This window comes from Ranitomeya variabilis, chromosome 2 (assembly GCF_051348905.1).
Source record: "Ranitomeya variabilis isolate aRanVar5 chromosome 2, aRanVar5.hap1, whole genome shotgun sequence".
NCBI classification, from domain to species: domain Eukaryota; kingdom Metazoa; phylum Chordata; class Amphibia; order Anura; family Dendrobatidae; genus Ranitomeya; species Ranitomeya variabilis.
The window spans coordinates 790708886-790735580 of NC_135233.1; the positions used below are offsets into that span (position 1 = coordinate 790708886).

The 26695-nt window shown below is 43.0% G+C and overlaps 1 protein-coding gene across 2 annotated transcripts in view; it reads left to right on the forward strand.

Annotated features, from left to right (window-relative positions):
* The window catches only part of PHIP (PHIP subunit of CUL4-Ring ligase complex), a 225043-nt gene extending 202031 nt beyond the window's left edge, over positions 1-23012 (forward strand). For both annotated transcript variants that reach the window (XM_077289845.1, XM_077289846.1), the window contains exons 36-40: positions 16329-16481; positions 16644-16807; positions 16919-17169; positions 20308-20469; positions 20607-23012. In XM_077289845.1, coding sequence (XP_077145960.1) covers positions 16329-16481; positions 16644-16807; positions 16919-17169; positions 20308-20469; positions 20607-21355 — 1479 coding nt within the window. In that variant the 3' untranslated portion in view covers positions 21356-23012. The remainder of the gene's footprint in view (positions 1-16328; positions 16482-16643; positions 16808-16918; positions 17170-20307; positions 20470-20606) is intronic.
* Positions 23013-26695: the final 3683 nt, after the last annotated feature.

Here is a 26695-nt window from a genome sequence, read left to right on the forward strand (position 1 = left end):
CACCGCAACTAGAAGTAGCCGTGGAATGTACCTATCACTCCCTAGACATTTCGACACAGCCGGAGGACTAATTACCCCTAGAGATAGAAAAGGGAAAACTATCTTGCCTCAGAGAAAATTCCCAAAGGATAGACAGCCCCCCACAAATATTGACTGTGAGAGGAGAGGGAAAAAACAAACACAGACTGAAATCAGAATTTAGCAAAGGAGGCCACTTCTAGCTAAATAGAAAGGATAGGACAGAGTACTATGCGGTCAGTATTAAAACACTAGAAAATATCCACCACAGAAAATACAAAATCTCCACAGCTAACTAAAGATATGGAGGGTATATCTGCATCTCCAGAGATACCAGCTTGGCTAAACAAATCCTTATACAGACCAAGCTGGACAAGACAAAAACATGGAAAAGAACTGAACAATAAGGCCACAGCATGTGGACAGCAAAAATCAAGGCCAGAACTTATCTTTGTTGAAATGAACAGCAAAGCAGGAGAGAGCAGGCAGGGATGTGAATCCTCCAGGAGCAAAGGACAACTGGCACTGACTAAAGGGTCAAGCAAGGCTAAATAGCCCAGTCAGGATTGCAAAAACTTGACACACCTGATGAATGCTGCGATCCAGAGACAGCAGCACTACCACTTATAACCACCGGAGGGAGCCCAAGAGCAGAATTCACAACAGTACCCCCCCCCCCCCCCCTTGAGGAGGGGTCACCGAACCCTCACCAGAGCCCCCAGGCCGATCCGGACGAGCCAAATGAAAGGCACGAACCAAATCCTCAGCATGAACATCGGAGGCAACAACCCAAGAATTATCCTCCTGGCCATAACCCTTCCATTTGACAAGATACTGAAGCTTCCGCCTCGAAAAACGAGAATCCAAAATCTTCTCAACCACATACTCCAACTACCCCTCAGTCAATACCGGGGCAGGAGGATCCACAGAGGGAACAACGGGCACCACATATTTCCGCAACAAAGATCTATGAAAAACATTATGGATGGAAAAAGAGGCTGGAAGGGCCAAACGAAAAGACACTGGATTGATAATCTCAGAAATCCTATAAGGGCCAATAAACCGAGGCTTAAACTTAAAGGAAGAAACCTTCATAGGAACATGACGGGAAGACAACCAGACCAAATCCCCAACCCGAAGCCGGGAACCAACACACCGACGACGGTTAGCAAAACACTGAGCCCCCTCCTGAGACAACACCAAATTGTCAACAACATGAGCCCAAATTTGCTGCAACCTGTCAACCACAGAGTCCACCCCAGGACAATCAGAAGGCTCAACCTGCCCCGAAGAAAAACGAGGATGAAAACCCTAGTTACAAAAGAAGGGTGAAACCAAGGTAGCAGAACTAGCCCAATTATTAAGGGCAAACTCGGCCAATGGCAAGAAAGCCACCCAATCATCCTGATCAGCAGACACAAAGCATCTCAAATAAGTTTCCAAAGTTTGATTAGTTCGCTCGGTTTGGCCATTTGTCTGAGGATGAAACGCGGAAGAAAAAGACAAATCAATGCCCAGCCTAGCACAAAAGGCCCGCCAAAACCTAGAAACAAACTGGGAACCTCTATCGGACACAATGTTCTCCGGAATACCATGCAAACGAACAACATGCTGAAAAAACAACGGAACCAAATCAGAAGAGGAAGGCAACTTAGGCAAAGGTACCAAATGAACCATCGTAGAAAACCGGTCACAAACCACCCAGATAACCGACATCCTCTGGGAAACCGGAAGATCCGAAATAAAATCCATAGAAATATGCGTCCAAGGCCTCTCAGGGACCGGCAAAAGCAACCCACTAGCGCGGGAACAGCAAGACTTGGCCCGCGCACAAGTCCCACAGGACTGCACAAAAGAACGCACATCCCGTGACAAAGAAGGCCACCAAAAGGACCTACTAAACAAATCTCTGGTACCAAAAATCCCAGGATGACCAGCCAACACAGAACAATGAACCTCCGAAATCACTTTACTAGCCCATCTGTCAGGAACAAACAGTTTCCCCACTGGACAACGGTCAGGTTTATCAGCCTGAAATTCCTCAAGAACCCGTCGTAAATCAGGGGAGATGGCAGAAAGAATCACCCGTTCCTTCAGAATGCCGACCGGCTCAAGGACCCCAGGAGAATAAGGCAAAAAGCTCCTAGAGAGGGCATCAGCCTTAACATTCTTAGAACCCGGAAGATACGAGACCACAAAATCAAAACGGGAGAAAAACAGGGACCATCGGGCCGGTCTAGGATTCAGCCGTTTGGCAGACTCGAGATAAATCAGATTCTTATGATCGGTCAAGACCACAATACGGTGCTTGGCCCCCTCAAGCCAATGTCTCCACTCCTCAAATGCCCACTTCATAGCCAACAACTCACGATTGCCGACATCATAATTGCGTTCCGCAGGCGAAAACTTTCGAGAAAAGAAGGCACACGGTTTCATCAAGGAACCATCAGAATTCCTCTGAGACAAAACGGCCCCTGCCCCAATCTCAGAAGCGTCAACCTCAACCTGAAAAGGAAGAGAAACATCCGGCTGACGCAACACAGGGGCAGAAGTAAATCGGCGTTTAAGCTCCTGAAAGGCAGAAACAGCCGCAGAGGGCCAATTCGTCACACCAGCGCCTTTCTTCATCAAATCGGTCAGGGGTTTAACCACACTGGAGCAGTTGGCAATGAAACGGCGATAAAAATTAGCAAAGCCCAAAAATTTCTGAAGGCTCTTCACGGATGTGGGCTAGATCCAATCATGAATGGCCTGAACCTTAACCGGATCCATTTATATAGATGAGGGAGAAAAAATGAAGCCCAAAAAAGAAATCTTCTGTACTCCAAAGAGGCACTTAGACCCCTTCACAAACAAGGCATTATCACGAAGGATCTGAAATACCATCCTGATTGTTTCACATGAGACTCCCAATCATCTGAAAAAATCTAAATATCATCCAAATATGCAATCATGAATTTATCAAGATAATTCCGAAATATATCATGCATGAAGGACTGAAACACAGATGGAGCATTAGAGAGTCTGAATGGCATCACAAGGTATTCAAAATGACCTTCGGGCGTATTAAACGCAGTTTTCCATTCGTCACCCTGCTTAATACGAACAAGATTATATGCCCCTCGAAGGTCAATCTTAGTAAACCAACTAGCCCCCTTAATCCTAGCAAACAGATCAGAAAGCAAAGGCAAAGGGTATTGGAATTTGACCGTGATCTTATTCAAGAGGCGATAATCAATACAGGGTCTCAAGGAGCCATCTTTTTTGGCAACAAAAAAAAAAACCTGCTCCCAATGGTGAAGAAGATGGCCGAATATGCCCCTTCTCCAAGGACTCCTTAACATAGCTCCGCATAGCGGTATGTTCTGGCACAGACAGGTTGAAAAGTCGGCCCTTAGGGAACTTACAGCCTGGAATCAAGTCAATAGCACAATCACAGTCCCTATGCGGTGGAAGGGAACTGGACTTGGGCTCATTGAATACATCCTGGAAATCTGACAAAAACTCAGGAATTTCAGAAGAGGGGGAGGAGGCAATTGATATCAAAGGAACGTCACCATGAACCCCCTGACAACCCCAACTAGTCACAGACATAGATTTCCAATCTAATACCGGATTATGCACCTGTAACCATGGGAAACCCAGCACAATAGCATCATGCAAATTATGCAACACCAGAAAACGACAATCTTCCTGATGGGCTGGCGCCATGCACATGGTCAGCTGTGTCCAAAACTGAGGTTTATTTTTAGCCAACGGTGTAGCATCAATGCCCCTCAAAGGAATAGGACTCTGCAAAGGCTGCAAGGGGAAACCACAACGTCTGGCAAATTCTAAGTCCATTAAGTTTAGAGCGGCGCCTGAATCCACAAATGCCATGACAGAAAATGACGATATTGAGCAGATCAGGGTCACAGATAACAGAAATGTAGGTTGTACAGTACTGATGGTAACAGAACTAGCGATTCTCTTGGTACGCTTAGGGCAATCAGAAATAACATGAGCAGAATCACCGCAGTAAAAACACAACCTATTCTGATGTCTGAATCCTTGTCGTTCAGCTCTAGACACAATCCTATCACACTGCATAGGCTCAGGACTCCGCTCGGAAGACAATGCCATAGTGTGCACAACTCTGCGCTCGCGCAAGCGCCGATCAATCTGAATGGCCAGAGACATAGAATCACTCAGACCAGCAGGCGTGGGGAACCCCACCATAACATCTTTAACGGATTCAGAAAGACCCTTTCTGAAAATTGCCGCCAAGGCATCCTCATTCCATTTAGTCAGTACAGACCATTTTCTAAATTTCTGGCAATATGATTCTGCCGCTTCTTGAGCCTGACACAGGGCCAACAAGGTCTTCTCAGCATGATCCACTGAATTAGGTTCATCATACAATAACCCAAGCGCCTGAAAAAAGGTGTCTACATTAAGCAACGCCGGATTCCCAGGTTCCAGGGCAAATGCCCAATCCTGAGGGTCACTGGGCAGCAGAGAAATGACTATTTTAACCTGCTGGATGGGATCACCAGAGGAACGGGGTTTCAGAGCAAAAAACAGTTTACAGTTATTTTTAAAGCTCAAAAATTTGGACCTGTCCCCAAGAAACAAATCAGGAGTTGGAATTTTAGGCTCTAAAACCGGAGTCTGAACGATATAATCGGAAATACCCTGTACTCTAGCAGCAAGTTGATCCACACGAGAAGCCAATCCCTGAACATCCATACCAGCGCCGAACTCCTGAGCCACCCAGAGGTAAAGAGGAAAAAAAAAACACAACAGACTACAGAAAAAAAAAATGGCTCAGCACTTTCCTTCCCTTCTTCTGAGATGCGGCTAACTCATTGTTGGCCAGTTGTACTGTTATGATCTGGTGGCCTAAGAGCAGCATGAGACGTACTCTGGAGAAGGTGGTACCTGTACTGACCGCAGACCCTGAACTTAACACCGCAACTAGAAGTAGCCGTGGAATGTACCTATCACTCCCTAGACATCTCGACACAGCCGGAGGACTAATTACCCCTAGAGATAGAAAAGGGAAAACTATCTTGCCTCAGAGAAAATTCCCAAAGGATAGACAGCCCCCCACAAATATTGACTGTGAGAGGAGAGGGAAAAAACATACACAGACTGAAATCAGAATTTAGCAAAGGAGGCCACTTCTAGCTAAATAGAAAGGATAGGACAGAGTACTATGCGGTCAGTATTAAAACACTAGAAAATATCCACCACAGAAAATACAAAATCTCCACAGCTAACTAAAGATATGGAGGGTATATCTGCATCTCCAGAGATACCAGCTTGGCTAAACAAATCCTTATACAGACCAAGCTGGACAAGACAAAAACATGGAAAAGAACTGAACAATAAGGCCACAGCATGTGGACAGCAAAAATCAAGGCCAGAACTTATCTTTGTTGAAATGAACAGCAAAGCAGGAGAGCAGGCAGGGATGTGAATCCTCCAGGAACAAAGGACAACTGGCACTGACTAAAGGGTCAAGCAAGGCTAAATAGCCCAGTCAGGATTGCAAAAACTTGACACACCTGATGAATGCTGCGATCCAGAGACAGCAGCACTACCACTCATAACCACCGGAGGGAGCCCAAGAGCAGAATTCACAACAGACACCTAACATGTCTAGGTTTTTTTTTTTTATCTTACCATTAGTGTCTCCATTTTTCGTGATCTGGGGTTGGATGAAGGTTTATTTTTAGCGTGCTGAGCTGATGTTTTTAATAATACCATTTTGGTGAATATGCGTTCTTTTGATCGCCCGTTATTGTATTTTATTGCAATGTCGCGGTGACAAGAAAAACGTAATTGTGGCATTTTGACCTTTTTTTTTTCTCACTACTCCGTAAATTCTTTTTTTTTTTTTTTTTAATTGATGGATCGGGAGATTCTGAACACGGCAATACCAAATATGTGTAGGTGTTGATTCTTTTTTTTTGTTTGTTTGTTTCATTTTGAATGGGACGAAATGGGGTGATTTTTTAACTTCAATATTTTTATTTTTCTCATTTTTTAAAACATTTTTTTTCTTATTTTGGCATGCTTCAATAGCCTCCATGGGAGGCTAGAAGCTGCCACAACTCTCTGCTACATAGAGACGTTGCTCATATCGCCCCAATGTAGTAGAATTGCAGCATTGCTATTAGCACCGACCACAGGGTGGCGCTCATAGCAATCCGGCATCAACAACCATAGAGGTCTGCAGGTGACCTCTGGTTGTTATGCCGACGCACCGATGACCCCCGATCATGTGACGGGTCACCGGTGCGTGCATATTTCCGGCTAGATGCGCTTGTTAAATGCCGCTGTCAGAGTATGACAGCGGCATTTAACTAGTTATTAGGTGCGGGCGGATCGCAATTCCGCCCGCGCCTATTGCGGGCACACGTCAGCTGTTCAAAACAGATAGCGATAATTAACTGTATATTTTGTTTTAGATGTGATTCCTTTATTGTTTGTTATCCAGAAATAGCAATCCGTTAATGGGTCCTTTGGTTCCCTTTAACCCCTTCCCGACCTGTGACACAGCGTATGCGTCATGAAAGTCGGTGCCAATCCGACCTTTGACGCATATGCTGTGTCACAGAATGATCGCGTCCCTGCAGATCGGATGAAAGGGTTAACTCCCATTTCACCCGACATGCAGGGACAGGGGGAGTGGTACTTCAGTCCAGGGGGGGTGGCTTCGATCGCTCTGATTGGCTGTTGAAAGTGAAACTGCCAATTAGAGCGATTTGTAATATTTCACCTAAAAAACTGGTGAAATATTACAATCCAGCCATGGCCGATGCTGCAATATCATCGGCCATGGCTGGAAACACTGATGTGACCCCCACCCCACCGATCGCCCCCCCAAGCCACCGATCTGTGGTCCGCTCCCCTCCGTCTTGTGCTCCGCTCCCCCGTCCTCCTGTCCGCTCCCCCGTGCTCCTATGCCACCCCCCCATGCTCCGACGCCCCCGTGCCCCGATCTCCACCCCCTTATACTTACCGAGGCTCCCGGTGTCCATCCGTTTTCTCCATGGGCGCCGCCATCTTCCAAAATGGCGGGCGCATGCGCAGTGCGCCCGCCGAATCTGCCGACCGGCAGATTCGTTCCAGGTATAGTTTGATCACTGTGATATAACCTATCACAGTGATCAAAATAAAAAAAATAGTAAATGACCCCCCCCCCCCTTTATCACCCCCATAGGTAGGGACAATAATAAAAAAAAGAAAATATATTTTTTTTCTTTTTCCGCTAGGGTTAGGGTTAGAACTAGGGTTAGGGGTAGGGTTAGGGTTAGGGCATGTGCACACATTGCGGATTTGGCCGCGGATCTGCAGCGGATTTGCCGCGGATCTGCAGCGGATTGGCCGCTGCGAATTCGTAGCAGTTTTCCATCAGGTTTACAGTACCATGTACACCTATGGAAAACCAAATCCGCTGTGCCCATGGTGCGGAAAATTCCGTGCGGAAACTCTGTGTTGTATTTTCCGCAGCATGTCAATTCTTTGTGCGGATTCCGCAGCGTTTTACACCTGTTCCTCAATAGGAATCCGCAGGTGAAATCCGCACAAAAAAACACTGGAAATCCGCAGGTAAAACGCAGTGCCTTTTACCTGCAGATTTTTCAAAAATCGTGCGGAGAAATCTCACACGAATCCGCAACGTGGGCACATAGCCTTAGGGTTAGGGTTGGAATTAGAGTTAGGGTTGGAATTAGGGCTAGGGTTGGAAATAGGGTTAAGATTAGGCTTGTGGTTAGGGTTACGGATAGGGTTAGGAGTGTGTTGGGGTTACAGTTGTGGTTAGTGTTGTGATTAGGGTTAGGGTTGGGATTAGGGTTAGGATTAGGGTTGGGATTAGGGTTACGGGTGTGTTGGGGTTAGGGTTGTGGTTAGGGGGTGTGTTGGGGTTAGGGTTGTGATTAGGGTTATGGCTACAGTTGGGATTAGGGTTAGGGGTGTGTTGGGGTTAGTGTTGAAGTTAGAAGTGAGGGGTTTCCACTGTTTGGGCACATCAGGGGTCTCCAAACGCAACATGGCACCACCATTGATTCCAGCCAATCTTGCGTTCAAAAAGTCAAATGGTGCTCCCTCCCTTCCAAGCCTCGACGTGCGCCCAAACAGTGGTTTACCCCCAAATATGGGGTACCAGCATACTCAGGACAAACTGGGCAACAACTGTTGGGGTCCAATTTCCCCTGTTACCCTTGCAAAATTAAAAAATTACTTGCTAAAACATAATTTTTGAGGAAAGAACAATTATTTTTTATTTTCACGGCTCTGCGTTATAAACTTCTGTGAAGCACTTGGGGGTTGAAAGTGCTCACCACACATCTAGATAAGTTCCTTGGGGGGTCTAGTTTCCAAAATGGGGTCACTTGTGGGGTGTTTCTACTGTTTAGGCACATCAGGGGCTCTGCAAATGCAACGTGACGCCCGCAGACCATTCCATCAAAGTCTGCATTTCAAATGTCACTACTTCCCTTCCGAGCCCTGACGTGCGCCCAAACAGTGGTTTACCCCCACATATGGGGTACCAGCATACTCACAACAAACTGGGCAACAAATATTGGGGTCCAATTTCTCCTGTTATTCTTGTGAAAATAAAAAATTGCTTGCTAAAACATCTTTTTTTGAGGAAAGAAAAATTATTTTTTATTTTCACGGCTCTGCGTTGTAAACTTCTGTGAAGCACTTGGGGGTTGAAAGTGCTCACCACACATCTAGATAAGTTCCTTGGGGGGTCTAGTTTCCAAAATGGGGTCACTTGTGGGGGGTTTCTACTGTTTAGGCACATCAGGGGCTCTGCAAACGTAACATGATGCCCGCAGACCATTCCATCAAAGTCTGCATTCCAAAACGTCACTACTTCCCTTCCGATCCCCGGCATGTGCCCAAACAGTGGTTTACCCCCACATTTGGGGTATCCGCATACTCAGGAGAAACTGGTCAACAACTTTTGGGGTCAAATTTCTCCTGTTACCCTTGGGAAAATTAAAAAATTCTGGGCTAAAAAAATATTTTTGAGGAAAGAACAATTATTTTTTATTTTCACGGCTCTGCGTTATAAACTTCTGTGAAGCACTTGGGGGTTCAAAGTGCTCACCACACATCTAGATTAGTTCCTTGGGAGGTCTAGTTTCCAAAATGGGGTCACTTGTGGGGAGTCCCTACTGTTTAGGCACATCGGGGGCTCTGCAAATGCAACCTGACGCCCGCAGAGCATTCCATCAAAGTCTGCATTTCAAAACGTAACTACTTCTCTTCCGAACCCCGACGTGTGCCAAAACAGTGGTTTACCCCCACATATGGGGTATTAGCGTACTCGGGAGAAACTGGACAACAACTTTTGGGGTCCAATTTCTCCTGTTACCCTTGGGAAAATAAAAAATTGTGGGCTAAAAAAATCATTTTTGAGAAAAGAAAAATTATTTTTTATTTTCATGGCTCTGCGTTATAAACTTCTGTGAAGCACTTGGGGGTTCAAAGTGCTCACCACACATCTAGATTAGTTCCTTGGGAGGTCTAGTTTCCAAAATGGGGTCACTTGTGGGGGAGCTCCAATGTTTAGGCACACAGGGGCTCTCCAAACGCGACATGGTGTCCGCTAATGATTGGAGCTAATTTTCCATTCAAAAAGCCAAATGGCGTGCCTTCCCTTCCGAGCCCTGCCGTGCGCCCAAACAGTGGTTTACCGCCACATATGGGGTATCATCGTACTCAGGACAAACTGGACAACATTTGGGGTCCAATTTCTCCTATTACCCTTGGGAAAATAAGAAATTCCGGGCCAAAAATCATTTTTGAGGAAAGAAAAATTATTTTTTATTTTCACGGCTCTGCGTTATAAACTTCTGTGAAGCACCTGGGGGTTTTAAGTGCTCACTATGCATCTAGATAAGTTCCTTGGGGGGTCTAGTTTCCAAAATGGGGTTACTTGTAGGGGAGCTCCAATGTTTAGGCACACAGGGGCTCTCCAAACGCGACATGGTGTCCGCTAACGATTGGAGCTAATTTTCCATTCAAAAAGTCAAATGGCGCGCCTCCCCTTCCGAGCCTTGCCGTGCGCCCAAACAGTAGTTTACCCCCACATATGTGGTATCAGCATACTCAGGACAAATTGGACAACAACGTCCGTGGTCCAGTTTCTCCTTTTACCCTTGGGAAAATAAAAAAATTGTTGCTAAAAGATCATTTTTGTGACTAAAAAGTTAAATGTTCATTTTTTACTTCCATGTTGCTTCTGCTGCTGTGAAACACCTGAAGGGTTAATAAACTTCTTGAATGTGGTTTTGAGCACCTTGAGGGGTGCAGTTTTTAGAATGGTGTCACTTTTGGGTATTTTCAGCCATATAGAACCCTCAAAATGACTTCAAATGTGAGGTGGTCCCTAAAAAAAATGGTTTTGTAAATTTCGTTGTAAAAATGAGAAATCACTGGTCAAATTTTAACCCTTATAACTTCCTAGCAAAAAAAAAATTGTTTCAAAAATTGTGCTGATGTAAAGTAGACATGTGGGAAATGTTATTTATTAACTATTTTGTGTCACATAACTGGTTTAACAGAATAAAAATTCAAAATGTGAAAATTGCGATATTTTCAAAATTTTCGCCAAATTTCCGTTTTTTTTTCCACAAATAAACTCAGAAATTATCGACCTAAATTTACCTCTAACGTGAAGCCCAATATGTCACGAAAAAACAATCTCGGAATCGCTAGGATCCGTTGAAGCGTTCCTGAGTTATTACCTCATAAAGGGACACTGGTCAGAATTGCAAAAAAACGGCCAGGTCATTAAGGCCAAAATAGGCTGGGTCATGAAGGGGTTACATCATCGGTCTGGTCTATGTAATGTGAACAATTTTTCCCAGCCAGTAAGAAGTCTAATACTAGATAAACAGCATGTATGTGGTGCCCAGTACTTCTTGAGATCACCAAATTTACACTCGAAATAAAGCTCATATCGCTCTTTTTTTCCTTTTTTTATGCAAGTGGCATGAACATTTTTCTGACTCTTGAACATCCATTCACCACACACAAACAGAAATTGTCTGAATAATTTAAACACTTAATTGGCATTAGTGAAAAATGTATAACTACCGTATTTTCCGGCGTATAAGACGACTGGGCGTATAAGACGACCCCCCAACTTTACCAGTTAAAAAATAAAATCTTCTTAAAAGTTGGGGGTCTTCTTATACACCGTATGTCGTCTTATAGGGCCGGTGAATATGTGCCTTTTGGGGGGGGGGGGGAGTGATCCTGATGAGGACGAGGGGGCGTCTCACAGGAAAGTGAGTATCCCCCATTACCTTATCATAGCGCTGCAGCGTGGGGTCTCTGTGCTGGGAGCGGCGGCTGCTGTGCTGTGGCGGCTCCTCTTCTGCAGTGTGGGGCCTCTGGTGCTGTGGGGCAGTGGCGGCGGCGTATCTTCATGCAGTCGGGGCTCCTCCGGCATCTCAGCCTGGAAGCCCCGCCGGCAACTCCATCGGTACAATGCGGTCAGGTGGCCTCCGGGAAAATGGCCGCTGCTCAGATTCAGATCTCGTCCCGAGATCTCGGGAGACGAGATCTGAATCTGAGCAGCGGCCATTTTCCCGGAGGCAGCTCAATAAGTGCGATGCGGTGGCCCGGCCGCTGGGGGCTGTGCATGCTCAGATTCAGATCTCGTCCCGAAATCTCGGGACACGAGATCTGAATCTAAGCAGCGGCCATTTTCCCGGAGGCCAGCGCATTACACCGATGGAGTTGCCGGCGGGGCTTCTAGGCTTTGAGATGCCGGAGGAGCCCCGACTGCATGAAGATACGCCACCGCCCCACAGCACCAGAGGCCCCACACTGCAGAAGAGGAGCCGCCACAGCACAGCACAGCAGCCGCCGCTCCCAGCACAGAGACCCCACGCTGCAGCGCTATGATAAGGTAATGGGGGATACTCACTTTCCTGTGAGACGCCCCCTCGTCGTCATCAGGATCACTCCCCCCCCCCACCCACCATATACACCCGGCGTACAAGGCGATTCCCGGCGTACAAGACGACCCCCGACTTTTAAGAAGATTTTCAGGGGTTAAAAAGTCGTCTTGTACGCCGGAAAATACGGTAATAGAATAAAATATGAGAAATGGGCTAAACTGAGATACAGAACAAGCACTTGTGCTAACTGACTCACTGCCATTTCACTACTGGCTCTACTTACAAAATATGCAATATCTAAGCATGTCTGTACATAAAACTGCATAATCTTATTGTTTTTAATTTAGTTAAATCATACAATGGCAAACCATAAAAAAGTGAACAAAAAAACTGTGCCTTCCTGACCGATGGACATAACTTTTAAATCATATGTTCTGTTAATCCACGTCAACTTATCTCATTGTTAACACTTAATGTTATACATTCTCCCGTTTTCCTTCCCCTTTCCCATTAAGCCCAATACAGTTAAGTTAAAACTGTAAGTTTTCGATTGTAATATCAATAAGAATATAAAGTCAAGGATATTGTATTTCTCTTTACTTACTCTGTCATATATTTCCGAGGGGATCCTTGCACTTTTATATTATTGTTTTTCATGTCAAATGATACTTTTTTTCAAATAAAATTGTTGAAACTTAAAAAAAAAAAACTGCCTGATAAAAAAAAAATAAAAATAAATAAATTCCAGTATATTTGAAATGAGGAGGTGAAATTCTTTAATTGCTATCGAACGTTGTTGCAAAATAAATCATGTTGACCAGTGTAATGTTATTGTCAAAAGTGTAGGAAGGGAAAAAATAGTATAGGTTAGATTGAGGTGATAGACCAGTCTAAAGAGTTGTGTTTTTAGGGCACATTTAATATGTCATTTCTGGGAATAAACTGGATTGTTGTATGTGGTCGTTCATTCAAAAGAACTGGCGCAGCATGAAAAAAGTCTTGGAAACAGAAGTGGGAAATTCAAATTATGAAGGGTGATAAAGAGGTTTTCTCACAAAGATCTTGGAATAAAAATAAACTCCACAATTGGGTGTTTAAAAAAAATAAATAAAAATAAAGCTTCCTGCTCTGAGATAATCTTATAAATGTGCCTGTACTGTGTAATGGCTGTGTCTGACCGTACAGGGACATGGTCTGATCATACCACAGCTCCTGGGCAGGGGCGAAAGCAAAAGAGAGTATACAGGCAAGACAGCACAGGATCACAGCTCATTCTTTCTTTGGGGTAAAATATTGTTGAAACTCTTACTGACATCTGACGACTTGGGCCCGTATGACCATCAATGGGATAGTACGTCATATGCGATCAGCCGCGCTCTTGCGGCCGGGTGTCTGATTATCACAGCTGACCTCCGATTAACCCCCGGATTGCATGATCACAGTGTTCCGGTGGCATAGGGAAGCATCGCGCAGGGAGGGGGACTCCCTGCGTGCTTCCCTGAGACCCTCAGAACAACGCCATGTGATTGCGTTGTTCCGAGCGTCTCCTCCCTGCAGGCACCCGGATCCAAGATGGCTGCGGGGTCCTGCAGGGAGGTGGCTTGTCAGTGCCTGCAGAGAGCAGGCGCCGGCAAGCCTCCTGCACTGCCTGTCAAATCGCTGATCTGACACAGTGCTGTGCACAGTGTCAGATCAGCGATTTGTCACTATATAATGATGTCACACCCTGGGACAATGTAAAAGTGAAAAAAAAATTTACTGTTAAAATATATTTTTTTTTAATTACTAAATAAAGAAAAAAATTGTTCCAATAAATATATTTCTTTATGTAAATAAAAAAAACAATAACAGTACACATATTTAGTATCGCCGCGTTTGTAACCCCTTCAGTGAACACCGTAAAAAAAAAAAAAAAAAAAAAAAAACCCCAATGCTTTATCATACTGCCAAACAAAAAATGGAATAACACGTGATCTAAGAGACGGATATAAATAAACATGGTACCGCTGAAAACTTTATCTTTTCCCGCAAAAAACGAGCCACCAGACAGCGTCATCAGCGGAAAAATAAAAAAGTTATAACCCTCAGAATAAAGCGATGCAAAAATTATTTTTTATATGTTTTTATTGTATAAAAGTGCCAAAACATAAAAAAATGATATAAATGAGGTATCGCTGTAATTGTAAGAAATTCATGAATTGCTGGTTTTTGTTCATTCTGCCTAACAAAAATTGGAATAAAAAGCGATCAGAAAATGTCATGTGCCCGAAAATGGTACCAATAAAAACGTCAACTGGTCCCGCAATAAACAAGACCTCACATGACTCTGTGGAGCAAAATATGGAAAATGATTGTTCTCAAAATGTGTTGACGCAAAAACTATTTTTTGCAATAAAAAGCGTCTTTTAGTGTGTGACAGATGCCAAACATAAAAACCCGCTATAAAAAACCACTATAAATAGTAAATCAAACCCCCTTTATCACCCCCTTAGTTAGAGAAAAATAATTAAATAAAAAAAATGTATTTATTTCCATTTTCCCATTAGGGTTGGGGCTAGAGTTGGGGTTAGGGTTTGGATTACGTTTACGGTTGGTTTAGGGGTGTGATTAGGGTTAGGGGTGTGGTTAGGGTTAGGAGTGTGTTGGGGTTAGGGTTGGAGTTAGAATTGGGGGATTTCCACTGTTTAGGCACATCAGGGGCTCTGCAAACGCAACGTGACGCCTTCAGACCATTCCATCAAAGTCTGCATTCCAAAACGCCACTTCTTCCCTTCCTAGCCCCGACGTGCACCCAAACAGTGGTTTACCCCTACATGTGGGGAAAAAAATGATTTTTTATTTTCACAGCTCTGCGTTGTAAACTTTAGTGAAACACTTGGGGATTCAAAGTTCTCACAACAGCTTACAGCCTGTAAAGACTACACGGCCACCTCAACACCACTGGAGCTACTGCAACCCTTGACCTACTGTCTCCTTCCCCACAATCCTGTAGATTGTAAGCCCGCAAGGGCAGGGTCCTCTTCCCGCTGTACCAGTCTGTCATTGTTAGTTTTGTTTACTGTAAGTGATATTTGTATTTTGATGTAACCCCTTCTCATGTACAGCACCATGGAATTAATGGTGCTATATAAATAAACAATAATAATAATAATAACCCGTCGCTCCTTCCCTTCCGAGCTCTGCCATGCGCCCAAACGGTGGCTCCCCAACGGAGATGTTGCTCTTGCAAATCATATCAATCATGCCTTTTGAGGGTGGAGGGGGGGCATCTTACCAGGGTTGTGGAGTCAGAGCCCATTTTGGTTGAGTCGGTGTCATGGGAATTGAGGAGTCGGAGGTTTGTGTTACCGACTCTACAACCCTGGCAGGGCTGTGGAGTCGGTGTCATTGAAATTGAGGAGTCTGAGGCTTGGCTTACCGACTCCACAGCTCTGCTGCTTACAAAATCGGAGGGAGGATTAGCCTAGGTGAATCAATGCCCTGCTGGGCTAGAATTCACAAATTTGCAAAATGCAATTGTCGACGAAGGCATTGATTCATCAAAGAAATTTTGATAGCATTCTGGTATAAATTATGTTGAAAAGTCACAACATTTTGGTGCAATTCAGAGTTGTGTGAAAATTTGGCGACTTTTTGGCATTTTCATGCCAGTTTCTCCCAGCTTTGCTAAAATGGGCAGAACTTGGGCGGTACAGGGGAGTGACGCCACAGCTAGTCTTGTCTGCTATAAGATTTCTGGTTTGTCAGACGTGTTCCTCTTAACGAATCAGGAGTGTCTGACTCCACCATGCCCCTTCATCAATACCAGCAAGACAATTGCCAGTCTTGATGATTCTGGCCCAATGACCCAACACCTTGCGTTATCCCTGTACATGTATAAGGCCAGGTTCACATTGCATTATTGGCATCCGTTAGACGGACTACGTTACACCGCAGCATAACGCGGTGTAACGTAGTCCGTTAACGCCGCCATTAATTCCTATGACAGACGCATCGCTAGCGCATGCCCACAATCGGCGTGCGCTAGCTATGTGGTGTCATTGAGTGACGGACCCTGGGACTCTGGCTGCAGCGTTTCCGGGTCCGTCACTGCTAGCACAGATAGAGGTAGCAGATGCTCTATCTGCGCTAGCGTGATGACAAATTGGCACTTGCGTTAACAGCAGCCCGTTAACGCAATGTGAACCTAGCCTAAGGAAGCTGTACTGTACTTGACGCAGTCTGGAAACTACTGATGTATAAATCTGCATTAAATGGATTACACTGGGATTGAACTGGGATTCTTGGATCTCAAGACCTTTCTGAATATAGAAAAAAATCTTGGCACATTTTTCAGATAAATATTATGATTTTGTTTTTTGTGATTTTCATTTTTTTTGTCCCTCTTCTTAGGACTATCGAGATATTATTGACACTCCAATGGATTTTGAAACCGTTAAACAGAAATTAGAGGCTGGCGGTTACGATTCTCCAACTGAACTTTGCAAAGATGTAAGGTTGATTTTCAGCAACTCAAAGGCTTATACTCCAAGCAAGAGATCAAAGGTGAGCATGATTTTCATATATATTTCAGATTTGCACATTCTATCCCTATATAACCATACAAAGACATTTCTAGCTGGATAACCATGATTGTCATTGGTAACATACCAAGATTTATTGTAATCATGCATGCCACTTTTAATAAATTCATTTTTTCCCCTTTAGATATACAGCATGAATTTGCGTCTCTCTGCTTTCTTTGAAGAGCGTGCCAGTACTATATTATCCGACTATCAAGCAGCCATCAAATTCCATCAACGGAACACAATAACTAGGCGTAAAAAGAAAAGGAATCGAAGCAGCTCTTCTAATAGTAGTGCAGCATCAAGGTAGCACAGAGAACTTAGTCGTCAGATTTGTTTTTTATAAAGTGACTTTTAGAAGTACATGATCTTCTTTGACATTGTATTGCATTTGGTTTTAAATGTATATATTTTTAGTCCTGAAAGGAAAAGAAAATATGTACGACATCAGCAAAAACAAGAAATCACAGTAGCAGCACCTTCACGATCCATTCCACAGAAAGTAACTGCCCAGATAAATGGAAAGGGAGTAGAATCAAATACTATGGCGCGGACAAGGAGCTACAAGCGTCACATAGAGCCTGCTTCTCCTAGTCAACCATCCACCTCTTCTACACCTAAAATTCTGGCTTTGAAACACAATAATACTGCCACTCAAGGAAAAACAGGTACACCTGGAAACTGGTATTAGATTTCTCTCCAGAATCTTGTCTTTTTTTTTCCATAAGAATAACTACCAGCTTTGGATTTCATACTTAGGAGTTTGATAAAAAAAATGAGGGTAGTTTGATGTATTTTTTGTTTATATCTTCATGTTTATGCTTCTTAAAGTGGTAGGCACTCGGACAAAGTACATTTTAATTAATATAACTTGGAATAATAATTTCCACGGGATGTGTGAAAAATCTTATAAATGTACTTCTGCTACGTAATGTTTATTTTTCTTTGTCTTGACATGCAGAGCTGCTTCAGTTCGTGATTAGAGATGAGCGAATTGGATCAGGTTCCTGCTTATTCTGCAAGCTATAGCGCTTACTGAATAAGCTGCAGAGGGAACCTGGCTTCCTGTATCGCCCCGGCTGATCAGCCGTTGTGTCGCGGCTGTGTCAGTCACAGCACATACATGGAGAGCCTGTGTGTTGGGCTCTCCTATGCATGTGTTGTGACTTTGACACATGCAGCTGTGGCGCCGAACAGCTGATCAATCAGCGCGCTCCATGTCCGGGTTCCCTCTGCAGCTTATTCGGTAAGCGCTATAGCTTGCTGAATAAGCAGGAACCTGATCAAAGTCACTCATCTCTATTCGTGATCTGCATATACCAGGGTTTCTGACTAGAGGAGTAAGCATATGCGAGTATACAGACAACACACCAGGTGCTCGCATCTGCTTCTTTCTGTGAGGTAACACATTTCCTTGCCTGTTTTATCACAGGAGTCGGTAACCTATGAGCTCAGTGGCTCCTGGATCTCCCACTTCACTGGTTTTATTTGATGATCTCACAAGACTGGAAGCGGAAATACTTGCTTCTGTGGTAAAACGGGCAGGAAAATGTCTTGCTTCACAGAAAGAAGCTGTGAGACCCTACTGGGTCTCCTGTATACTTTTTCCACTTCCTTCCCCAGAGCAACTTTGTATGGTCAGACATCTGAAATAAAACCGTACATATCCGGAGCACAATTATATGTTTATTTTTAACAAATCAAATTGTGGAACTTATTATTCAAAATGTATTTATTAAGACACCCTTTATTTGTGGGACAATCCCCTGTATTCCTGCTACATGACATACAGCCGCCAACTGTCTGACAGCAGAAATCTAACAGCATCAAACCAGAGTCACAAACTGACTGTAGCACTTAAAAGGATTTTCTGGACTGAGAAGAAAATCTGCAGTCACTCTAAATCTGTCACTCTTCCTTGTAGGTGGGCGGTTATGTGACAGCACGTATACGATTTACATATTTGCGGTCTCTTGCCGATCACTCTTTTCTCTGCTTGTGTCAATGTTTTAGTGGAGGAGAGTCTAGTCGTCACTGTATCGTGAGTATACAGATCAAATACATGGAGTCACGCGTTCGCAACGCAAAGCAACACGATTCAACCATGACTGCTGACTTTTTTCTTTCTCAACCAGGGAAACCTACATTTGGGCTGAAAACAATCATTTTTGCAGTTGGATTTCATTAAAAAATTGCTCTGTATACCTTCTATAGCCTCTATGTTGCAGTGTCTTTTGCTGAGTGCAGAATGAGTTAAATGGGAAAATCCATCAGTCAGCACTATGATGGTCTGATGGGGAAGTTTGGAACTCTTTCTTAAATCTGTTTTTTTTTTTTTTTTTTTTTTTTGGTTTTATAACTCCTCTCAACTTATTTATGATCACAGACCAAATTTAAAGTTGAATGTGCAGGGAAACCAGGAATAATTAACCCCAAAGCTGGACAAATCATACTGGTGGCATTTCCATTCCAGCACCTATTGTGCCCTACGATGCAATCCTGAGGGTACTAATGGACTGGCAGGTCCGTCGCCACCATTTTGCTTCTCCAGTGACGTCAAGTCTGAAGCATTGCAGTATATTAATCAAACAATTACAAATTCAGGTTCCCCATGAGGCCTTACAAGAAAAATATAAATTAAAAAGTGTTTTCCTTTTAAACTAAATAAAAATAAGTTTGAATCGCCTCCTTTCACCAAGTTGAAAATAAAAAAATTAAAAAAAAAAGCATATTTGATATACCTGCATCAGAAGTCCGATCTATGATATAAAATGTTTTAACCTATTATGAAAACGTAAAGAAAGTTAAAAATCAAAATTTCTAGTTTTCAGTCAATGCACATCTGCCAGAAATTGCAATCAAAATATTATTTGTACCCCAAAATGGTATGATTTGGAAACTACAGATTGAAATTGTAAAATAAATGAGTCTCTGAAAATGGCGCTATGATATAGATATATAATTTTTTTAAAACCACTAAGATAATAGAAAAAAAAAATCAATACTATAAAAATGAAACCTAAAAAAGTGGCAGAATTGCATATTTATGTACCATTTCACCGAACGTGGAGGTTTTTTTTTTTTCAGTACATTATATAGTAATGTAAATGGTCTTATTCAAAACATAATTTTTTGGGGGGGTTTAATGGAAGAATAAAAAAATTATGGTTGTTGGAAGAAGAGAAAAAAATATTAAAGTGCAAAAATGAAAAATTGGCTTCAGTGGGAAGGGTTTAAAGGTACTGGAGATCTATGAGCGCACTGCTCCTCAACCTCCCCAGAATTTCTGATTGGTGTGGGTGATGGTGTTCCTCCTTGATTGACAGTTCAGGCTAGCAGCATCATTTTGCGTCTGGTCTGAACTGTTGATGCCGTTATGTAGTGCAGCCATGCTTCTGTAATGTCCGAACACACTGGCATTGCAGAGAGGTGGCTGGGATTAGGTGCTACACACGCGCCAGAGATCCCAGCCTCAAAGCAATGCTTACAAACTCCATAGAAAACGGCTTATAAGCCTTGTGCATGTTCTATCTAGCAGTCATGGACGGCCCACTTGGCAATGACAAACCAATTATTCAAGGAGCTAGCCACATTCAAATAGAAGAAAAATTGCAAAGTTGCTTTTTGTTTAGCAAGCATTATGTATATTTACCCAACTTAGAAAAGCCTTAGTCATGTCATATCCTTGTCTAGTCCTATTAAATTGTTACCACTAACCCATTTACATGCATTTTATCATTTTTATTCATACAAAATTCCCTAAAGATAGAAACTTGTTACTGACTGTGTGATTTATCCATTTTTAGTATCTGAAAACTCTACAAAACATGGCAGAAGTCAGACTGCAGCCACCAGTGCTAGCCAGCCGACCAGCAGCCAGGTGGCAAAGAATGCTTTATCCAAGGACACTTTGGAGAAAGAGAAACCTTTGAAACGTAGGATGAAAGGACTGTCCAGTCCAATTCAAGGTTGGTAATAGCTTTCTTAAACTATAATTTGCCTGTTAGATTGGCTTTGAGATGATTAGAGTAGTAGTATTTTTTTATTGATTTCATAACCGTAATTTAACAAACTGCTTTTTTGGTTTTTTTATTTTGTTTTAAAGAAAAAATACCTGAAAAGAAAGCCATTTTGCCACCAACAAATGTTCAGGTTAATGGACATGGCAGCCTGCCAAACAAGCCGGCTATGAAAGGACGTCCTGGACGTAAACCAAAGGTGGTCATAAATAATGCAACAAGTAGCAGTGACTCAAACAACGCAGTTCAAGTCGTACCCAAGAAAAGAGGCAGAAAACCAAAATATCCCAGGATTGATGATCAATCACAAATTGTACCCCAGAATCCAAATAGGCCTGTTGCATTGCCGGATAAAAAGATTATTAAAGAGCAACCTACTGCTTCCACATGCAAGTCTCACACCGAACTAAACATTAAAAGTGAAAACGAGGTACCGAAAAAACGGAGAGGCAGAAAACCAAAAGTAAAACCGGAGCTATTGGAGGCAACTGCTCCACCACCACGTTCCCCTCTTCCCCCTCCTCCTGCACAAACACCAACCAAACCAGAGCAGACTAAACAAGAAAGTGTCAAAATACAAACAAGAAGCAAGTGTAAAAAGCCCGAAGAGCCCATGGGTGAATCCCCCAACACTTCAGAGGGACAAAATCATTCTGAATCCCAAATGACAACTAGAAATCAGGGAAGACGAACCGCATTTTACAATGAAGAAGACTCTGAGGAAGAGCAAAGACAGCTGCTGTTTGAAGACACTTCTTTGACTTTTGGAACCTCAAGCAGAGGAAGGGTACGAAAATTAACAGAGAAAGCAAAAGCAAATTTAATAGGCTGGTAAATGTACTTGAGTGCAACTTTACTGAAGTATATCTACTTTTTTTCTTTGCTGCTATAATAGACAAACTCTTCCAGGGGAAGGAGACCTTTTCATAGGTGTTTCATTTCTTATTTTAAAATGTTTGCTATTTATTGCCTATGGATCCAATTGTAAGCATTTCAGTGTGTGTGGTTCTGAGCCTCAGAAAGATCAGGCAGAACAAAAGCCCATCCTAAATCTAAACACCCACTTGTAAATGCATTTTTGGGTTCTGCACAAATGTTAAATATTGGACATACGAGGGATTCTGGTCATATACAGCATGACGAATACAAAAGAACAAGTGGGTAAAATAATTTAATTCTATCCCCAGGCTTTGTGCATTATCCTGTACATAGGCAGTGAAAATCATATATATCTCTATATACGTACACCAGTATATATCGATATATATACTTATATATCCACATTGGAAGGTATTTCATTTGTCTAATTTTTCAGACCTCTATTCTAGTACCAATCAATAAATCAGATTAGTGTGCCAAAGACTGAGACTGAATGCAGTTAAAGCCTCCAACTTCTGATGGTCAGAATTGCGCACAATCTCTGTATATAACAGACATACAAAATAACTTGTATATTGCATTGAAAATAGTGTAAGCTGTGCTCACTTTCTGTTTTTGGTACTTTTGTTAATAAGATGCAGTTGCAGGGTTCTTTTAAGAGACTTTTTAAACTGTTAGATATGTAATAGTTTGAAAGGTAAATGGGGAGTCTATATACATATATATTTTATATATTTTGGTGTTTCCCACCTGCTGGGTTGTCCAGCTAAATGTGATTTTTAGATGTACTGGTTTATTGGTATCCTCATGTTGCCTAGAATTTATTTTTTTTTTTTGCCCAACCTAAAACATTCAGAAGTTTAATTGTACTACTTATTCCTGTATATAGGCAGGAGGGAGAAAAGAAAATATAACCTTACATGTATATTTAACAGACGTATAAAGAAATCGGGAAACCTTTTATGAACCTATTGGCAACATTGTGATAATCAATATTGTGAGCATTTTAGGGTTTGAGGTTGTACTGCTTTGTGGGTAAATTACCATCTTTGAATGTTTATTTTCTCACATGTTTAACTGCAAAATGTGTACATAATAAACCATGTACATATGTGTATACAAGTCTGTGTAATACAGCATTTTACACCCTACACCTTTTTAATCCAAGTATCCAAATTTTTACATGATTTTTTAGACACATGTAGAATTTAAAAAAAAAAACAAACAACTAATTTTAAAATGTCACAGTATAGTTTGACTTTAAAGGCTGGGTAGTTTGATTTTACAAGGTAATGTCAATGCACACTGTTATATATATTTTTTTTATTTTGTCAATGCTTTTTCCTACATTCATACCACACTGACGGGATTTCGGCAAAATATAATTTAATTTTTGTGCCTTGTATTTTTTTTTCCTCAAACCATGTTTATTCAAATTACTTCTATATTTTAACTAACTGTATTAAAACTGTATGCTGTTGTTAAATAAGGAACATTCGTAATCATTTATGATACACTCCAGCTTTAAACCTATTGTTTTATGGAATTGATCCTGTTTGTTCTGTATAAAAAAAAAAAAAGAGACAGACTGTTTAGTAAATGTTTTACACCTTTTTCTTGCCTGTGAATATATTTGGGTTATTTCCAGTTAGATATTTGCATGTTATTTTTAATAATAATTTTGTATCCTTCTAATAAGGATCAGTGTAGGGGCACAGACTATTTTTATTTTGGCATTGGAGATTCACAAATTTTAACACTACTGTTTAGAAGACAAAACATTTATCTAGTGCTGCAATGGTAATTTTTAAACACGTGCAGCCAGTCTAATTGGAACCTTGGCTGCAGTGAAAAAGTGAAGTTATATTCTCCCTGATGCCACTCTGTTCCAGGGAATGTCCGCCTTCTGCACGGTGAGCCTGCGGTCATCGTGCCCACTGCTCCTTGACTGACAACCAGCTTGTATACTTAGTAGGTTGATAGTCTTGGAGCTGGAGGAGTAACTACAGCACTGAACATCCTATTAGATTGCCGCATATGTTTAAAACAAATTACTATAACTGTAATGGTCTTTACCTGCGGCTATTTTTTTGACCAAGATTTTTCTTGTCTTTCACTCAGATACTAAGGTCAAGCAATAGTTGTAGATAGTGACCCTCATCTTCTATCAGTTCTCATAAGCCACTTTAATGAGAAAAACCAGGGCAAATTCTATTTAAAGGGGTTGTCACCTCTCAAAACTTTTCTCCATAGTCTTAGTTGCAAAATAACAAACTGCGCTTTACTTGCTTTTCTCGGGTCCAGCGCTCTGCTGCTTCTCCTGTCTGGTTGACGCACTGAAGTCATGTTGAAAGCGCTGTAGCCAATCAATAAGATCAGTGGTTCTGCTGATGCAAATGGCAGAAGCCTCTGAGCTCTGTGATTGGATGTACCTCAAGTGGCTCATCCGTTTCCACTGAATCCAAAAAACACAGATCGAGGCAGCGTCATAGACATGTTGGCAGCCTCTTTAGCAGAAGAAATCTATTCACGATAACCCTATATTTCAGTTGTTACCTCTGTCAGGCTGTGTTCACACGTTGCTTTTTTTCTACAGGCAAAACCTCATCTCTTGGCTGTTTAAAAAAAATAAAAATAAATTACTGCAGACAAAAAGCAGGTTTTGCTGACTTCTTAAAGCTGCTTGCTGCACTTTCTGTGTTTTTCAGGATCCCAAAGTTAAGAGCTTTGCTTCCACCATACAAGCATGAGCAATGCAAGGTGTTAGGCCACCAATGCAAGACATATGAGAAACCATATAACATTTTCTGAAGAAAGTCAATTTGAACAAAAAAAAATCATGCGTTCAGTAAAAAATACACAACTGCAAATGTAAAAATGGCAGGGGAGGGTAAGTTGAATTGATCAGTAATAGTTTAAAGACACTAGCAGAGCATTTTGTAGGTTGGCACTGTTCACTTTCACACATTGGTCAAGTATTCTTTACTTTCACACATGTCACTGATTTAATTGTTTTGGTTTAAACTTAAGAAAAACACAAAAATAAATGGGTTTCACGTCCTTCTGTACCTGCTTTTTTCTCTAGTCACCTTCCACGACGGCATATGGAGGTTGTCTCTTTGCCCTAATGGGGAACAGGAAACACAAGAGAGGTTAAAAGCACCTCCCACCTCCCATTCACCAGTGTCTTTCCTGTTCCCCATGGGACAGGGAGAGGTTCCATATGCTGTAGTGGCCGGTGGCTACAATCATTTTACAGGTCTTACCTGTATTTCAGCCGGGCAGCTGGGGTCGCCTTGTGCCTCTCCGTGGGCTGCTCCCGTCGTCCTGCTTGCCAGGTACCTCGGGACCCTTCCCGGCCTTCCTGCGCCCCCGTGAGGGTAAAGCAGGCCGGGATCCCCAGCCGGGATCCTCTCCGTAGCTTCCCGGCTTCCTCCCTCCATGCTGCTTGGTCGGCGTTCCGGAAGTGACGTCGGCGGTCGCGCGCGCGTCACTTCCGGTTTTCATATCACCCTGAAGCTGGCTCTTCCGGGTTCCGCCGGCGGCGGTGTCGGTGCAATGGCGTCCCACACGTGGATCCTGGAGGAGGAGGAGGGGAAATTCTACCGCTGGGACAGGTGCTAGGAGAGTTACTCCATAAAAGCCTGCTGAACCACCACTGAGGTAAGACTATAATCTCTTCAGTATGGACGGTTCTTTATGCCCTGCAACTGCAGAGCCCAGCACTGCCCATGCTACTGTGAGTATGCAGGGTCTGGATCCGGGAGGTAGTTTTTATCTTAGGGGTAGCTCCTCATTCTTCTCTCCCTCTCTGTTTCAGGGAGAAAAATCTGCCCCTAGAGCTACTATTAGGAAGAAGTGTCCGGTCTGTTCTGCAAAGTTCCCTCATACCTGGGATAAAAAACTCTGCCAGCCATGCACTGACAGGATAGTTAAAGCAGAGCAACCATCTCTTCTAGATGAGATACGCTCTCTTGTTAAACAGGAGGTACAATCTTCCTTAGCAGCCTTCACTCCTCCACCCCCACCTCCGCCGCCACATTCCCCAGCTAAGAAGAGGAAGATTCAGGTCATAGAGTCGGATTCTGACCACTCTTTTTCTTCATCTGCTGGCTGGGAAGATCCAGCATCCCCTAGGGCTGAGGTCAGGAAATACCTCTTCTCTTCGGATTATATTGAGGACCTGGTGTCTGCTGTTCGTAACACCATGGGGCTTGAGGAGGAACCTGTACCTCAGTCCATACAGGATCATATGTTTGGTGGGCTTAAATCGGAGAAAAAGGCAGGGTTCCCCGTTCATGCTAATGTGCTTAATATGATTGAGCAAGAGTGGGATCTCCCTAAGAAACGCCTTAATATGTCTTCCGAGATGAAACACAGATTTCCTCTAGAAGGCGACCTTGTTAAACTTGACATTCCCAAGGTGGATGTGCAGGTGGCCAGAGTCGCCAAAAGAACAGCACTCCCCTTTGAGGATGCGTCGCAGTTAAAAGACCCTATGGACAGGAAGATTGAGAGTCTCCTAAAGAAATCCTGGGAGTCATCTTCTTCTGTTCTCAAGGCTAATATTGCCTCTACATGTGTCGCGAGGACCCTTTCCTGCTGGCTGGAGAAGTTAGAATCACACATTTCTCAGGGTACCTCCAGAAGTGAGATGTTGGATTCCCTCCCTATCTTACATAAGGCTACTGGGTTTCTGGCGGATGCTTCTCTGGAATCCGTTAGAATTGCTGCCAGGTCTTTAGTGCTCTCTAACTCTGCCAGAAGAGCCCTCTGGCTTAAATTATGGAGTGGTGACTTCACATCTAAGGCCAAGTTATGTGCCATCCCTTTTAAGGGAGACTATGTGTTTGGTCCAGCTTTAGACGACATTCTGGATAAAGCGACCGACAAGAAAAAGGCGCTCCCGGAGCAAAAACAACCAAGAAAACGGTTTTTTTCGTGCCCCACTGTCTCAACCTTCTCAGCCGAGGGGTAAAGGCAAGACCGGCAGGTGGAGCTATGCTAAAGGCAGAGGGAAAAATATCTTCGTCCCGCAACAACAACAGCAGCAACAACAGTCATTTCAGCAAGATAAACAATGACTCCGACCCAGTGGGGGGAAGACTCTCAAATTTTGTGGATCAGTGGGAAAACATCACCAGCTCCCACTGGGTCCTCAACTCTATCAATAGGCCCTCCTTGATAACATTACCTTCTCCCCCCCCCTCAGGGTCTAAAGGTTACCACCCCCTCAATGAGGGATCACAAACTGCTAACATTGGGTCTCAGAGACCTTTTAAGATCAAATGTGATC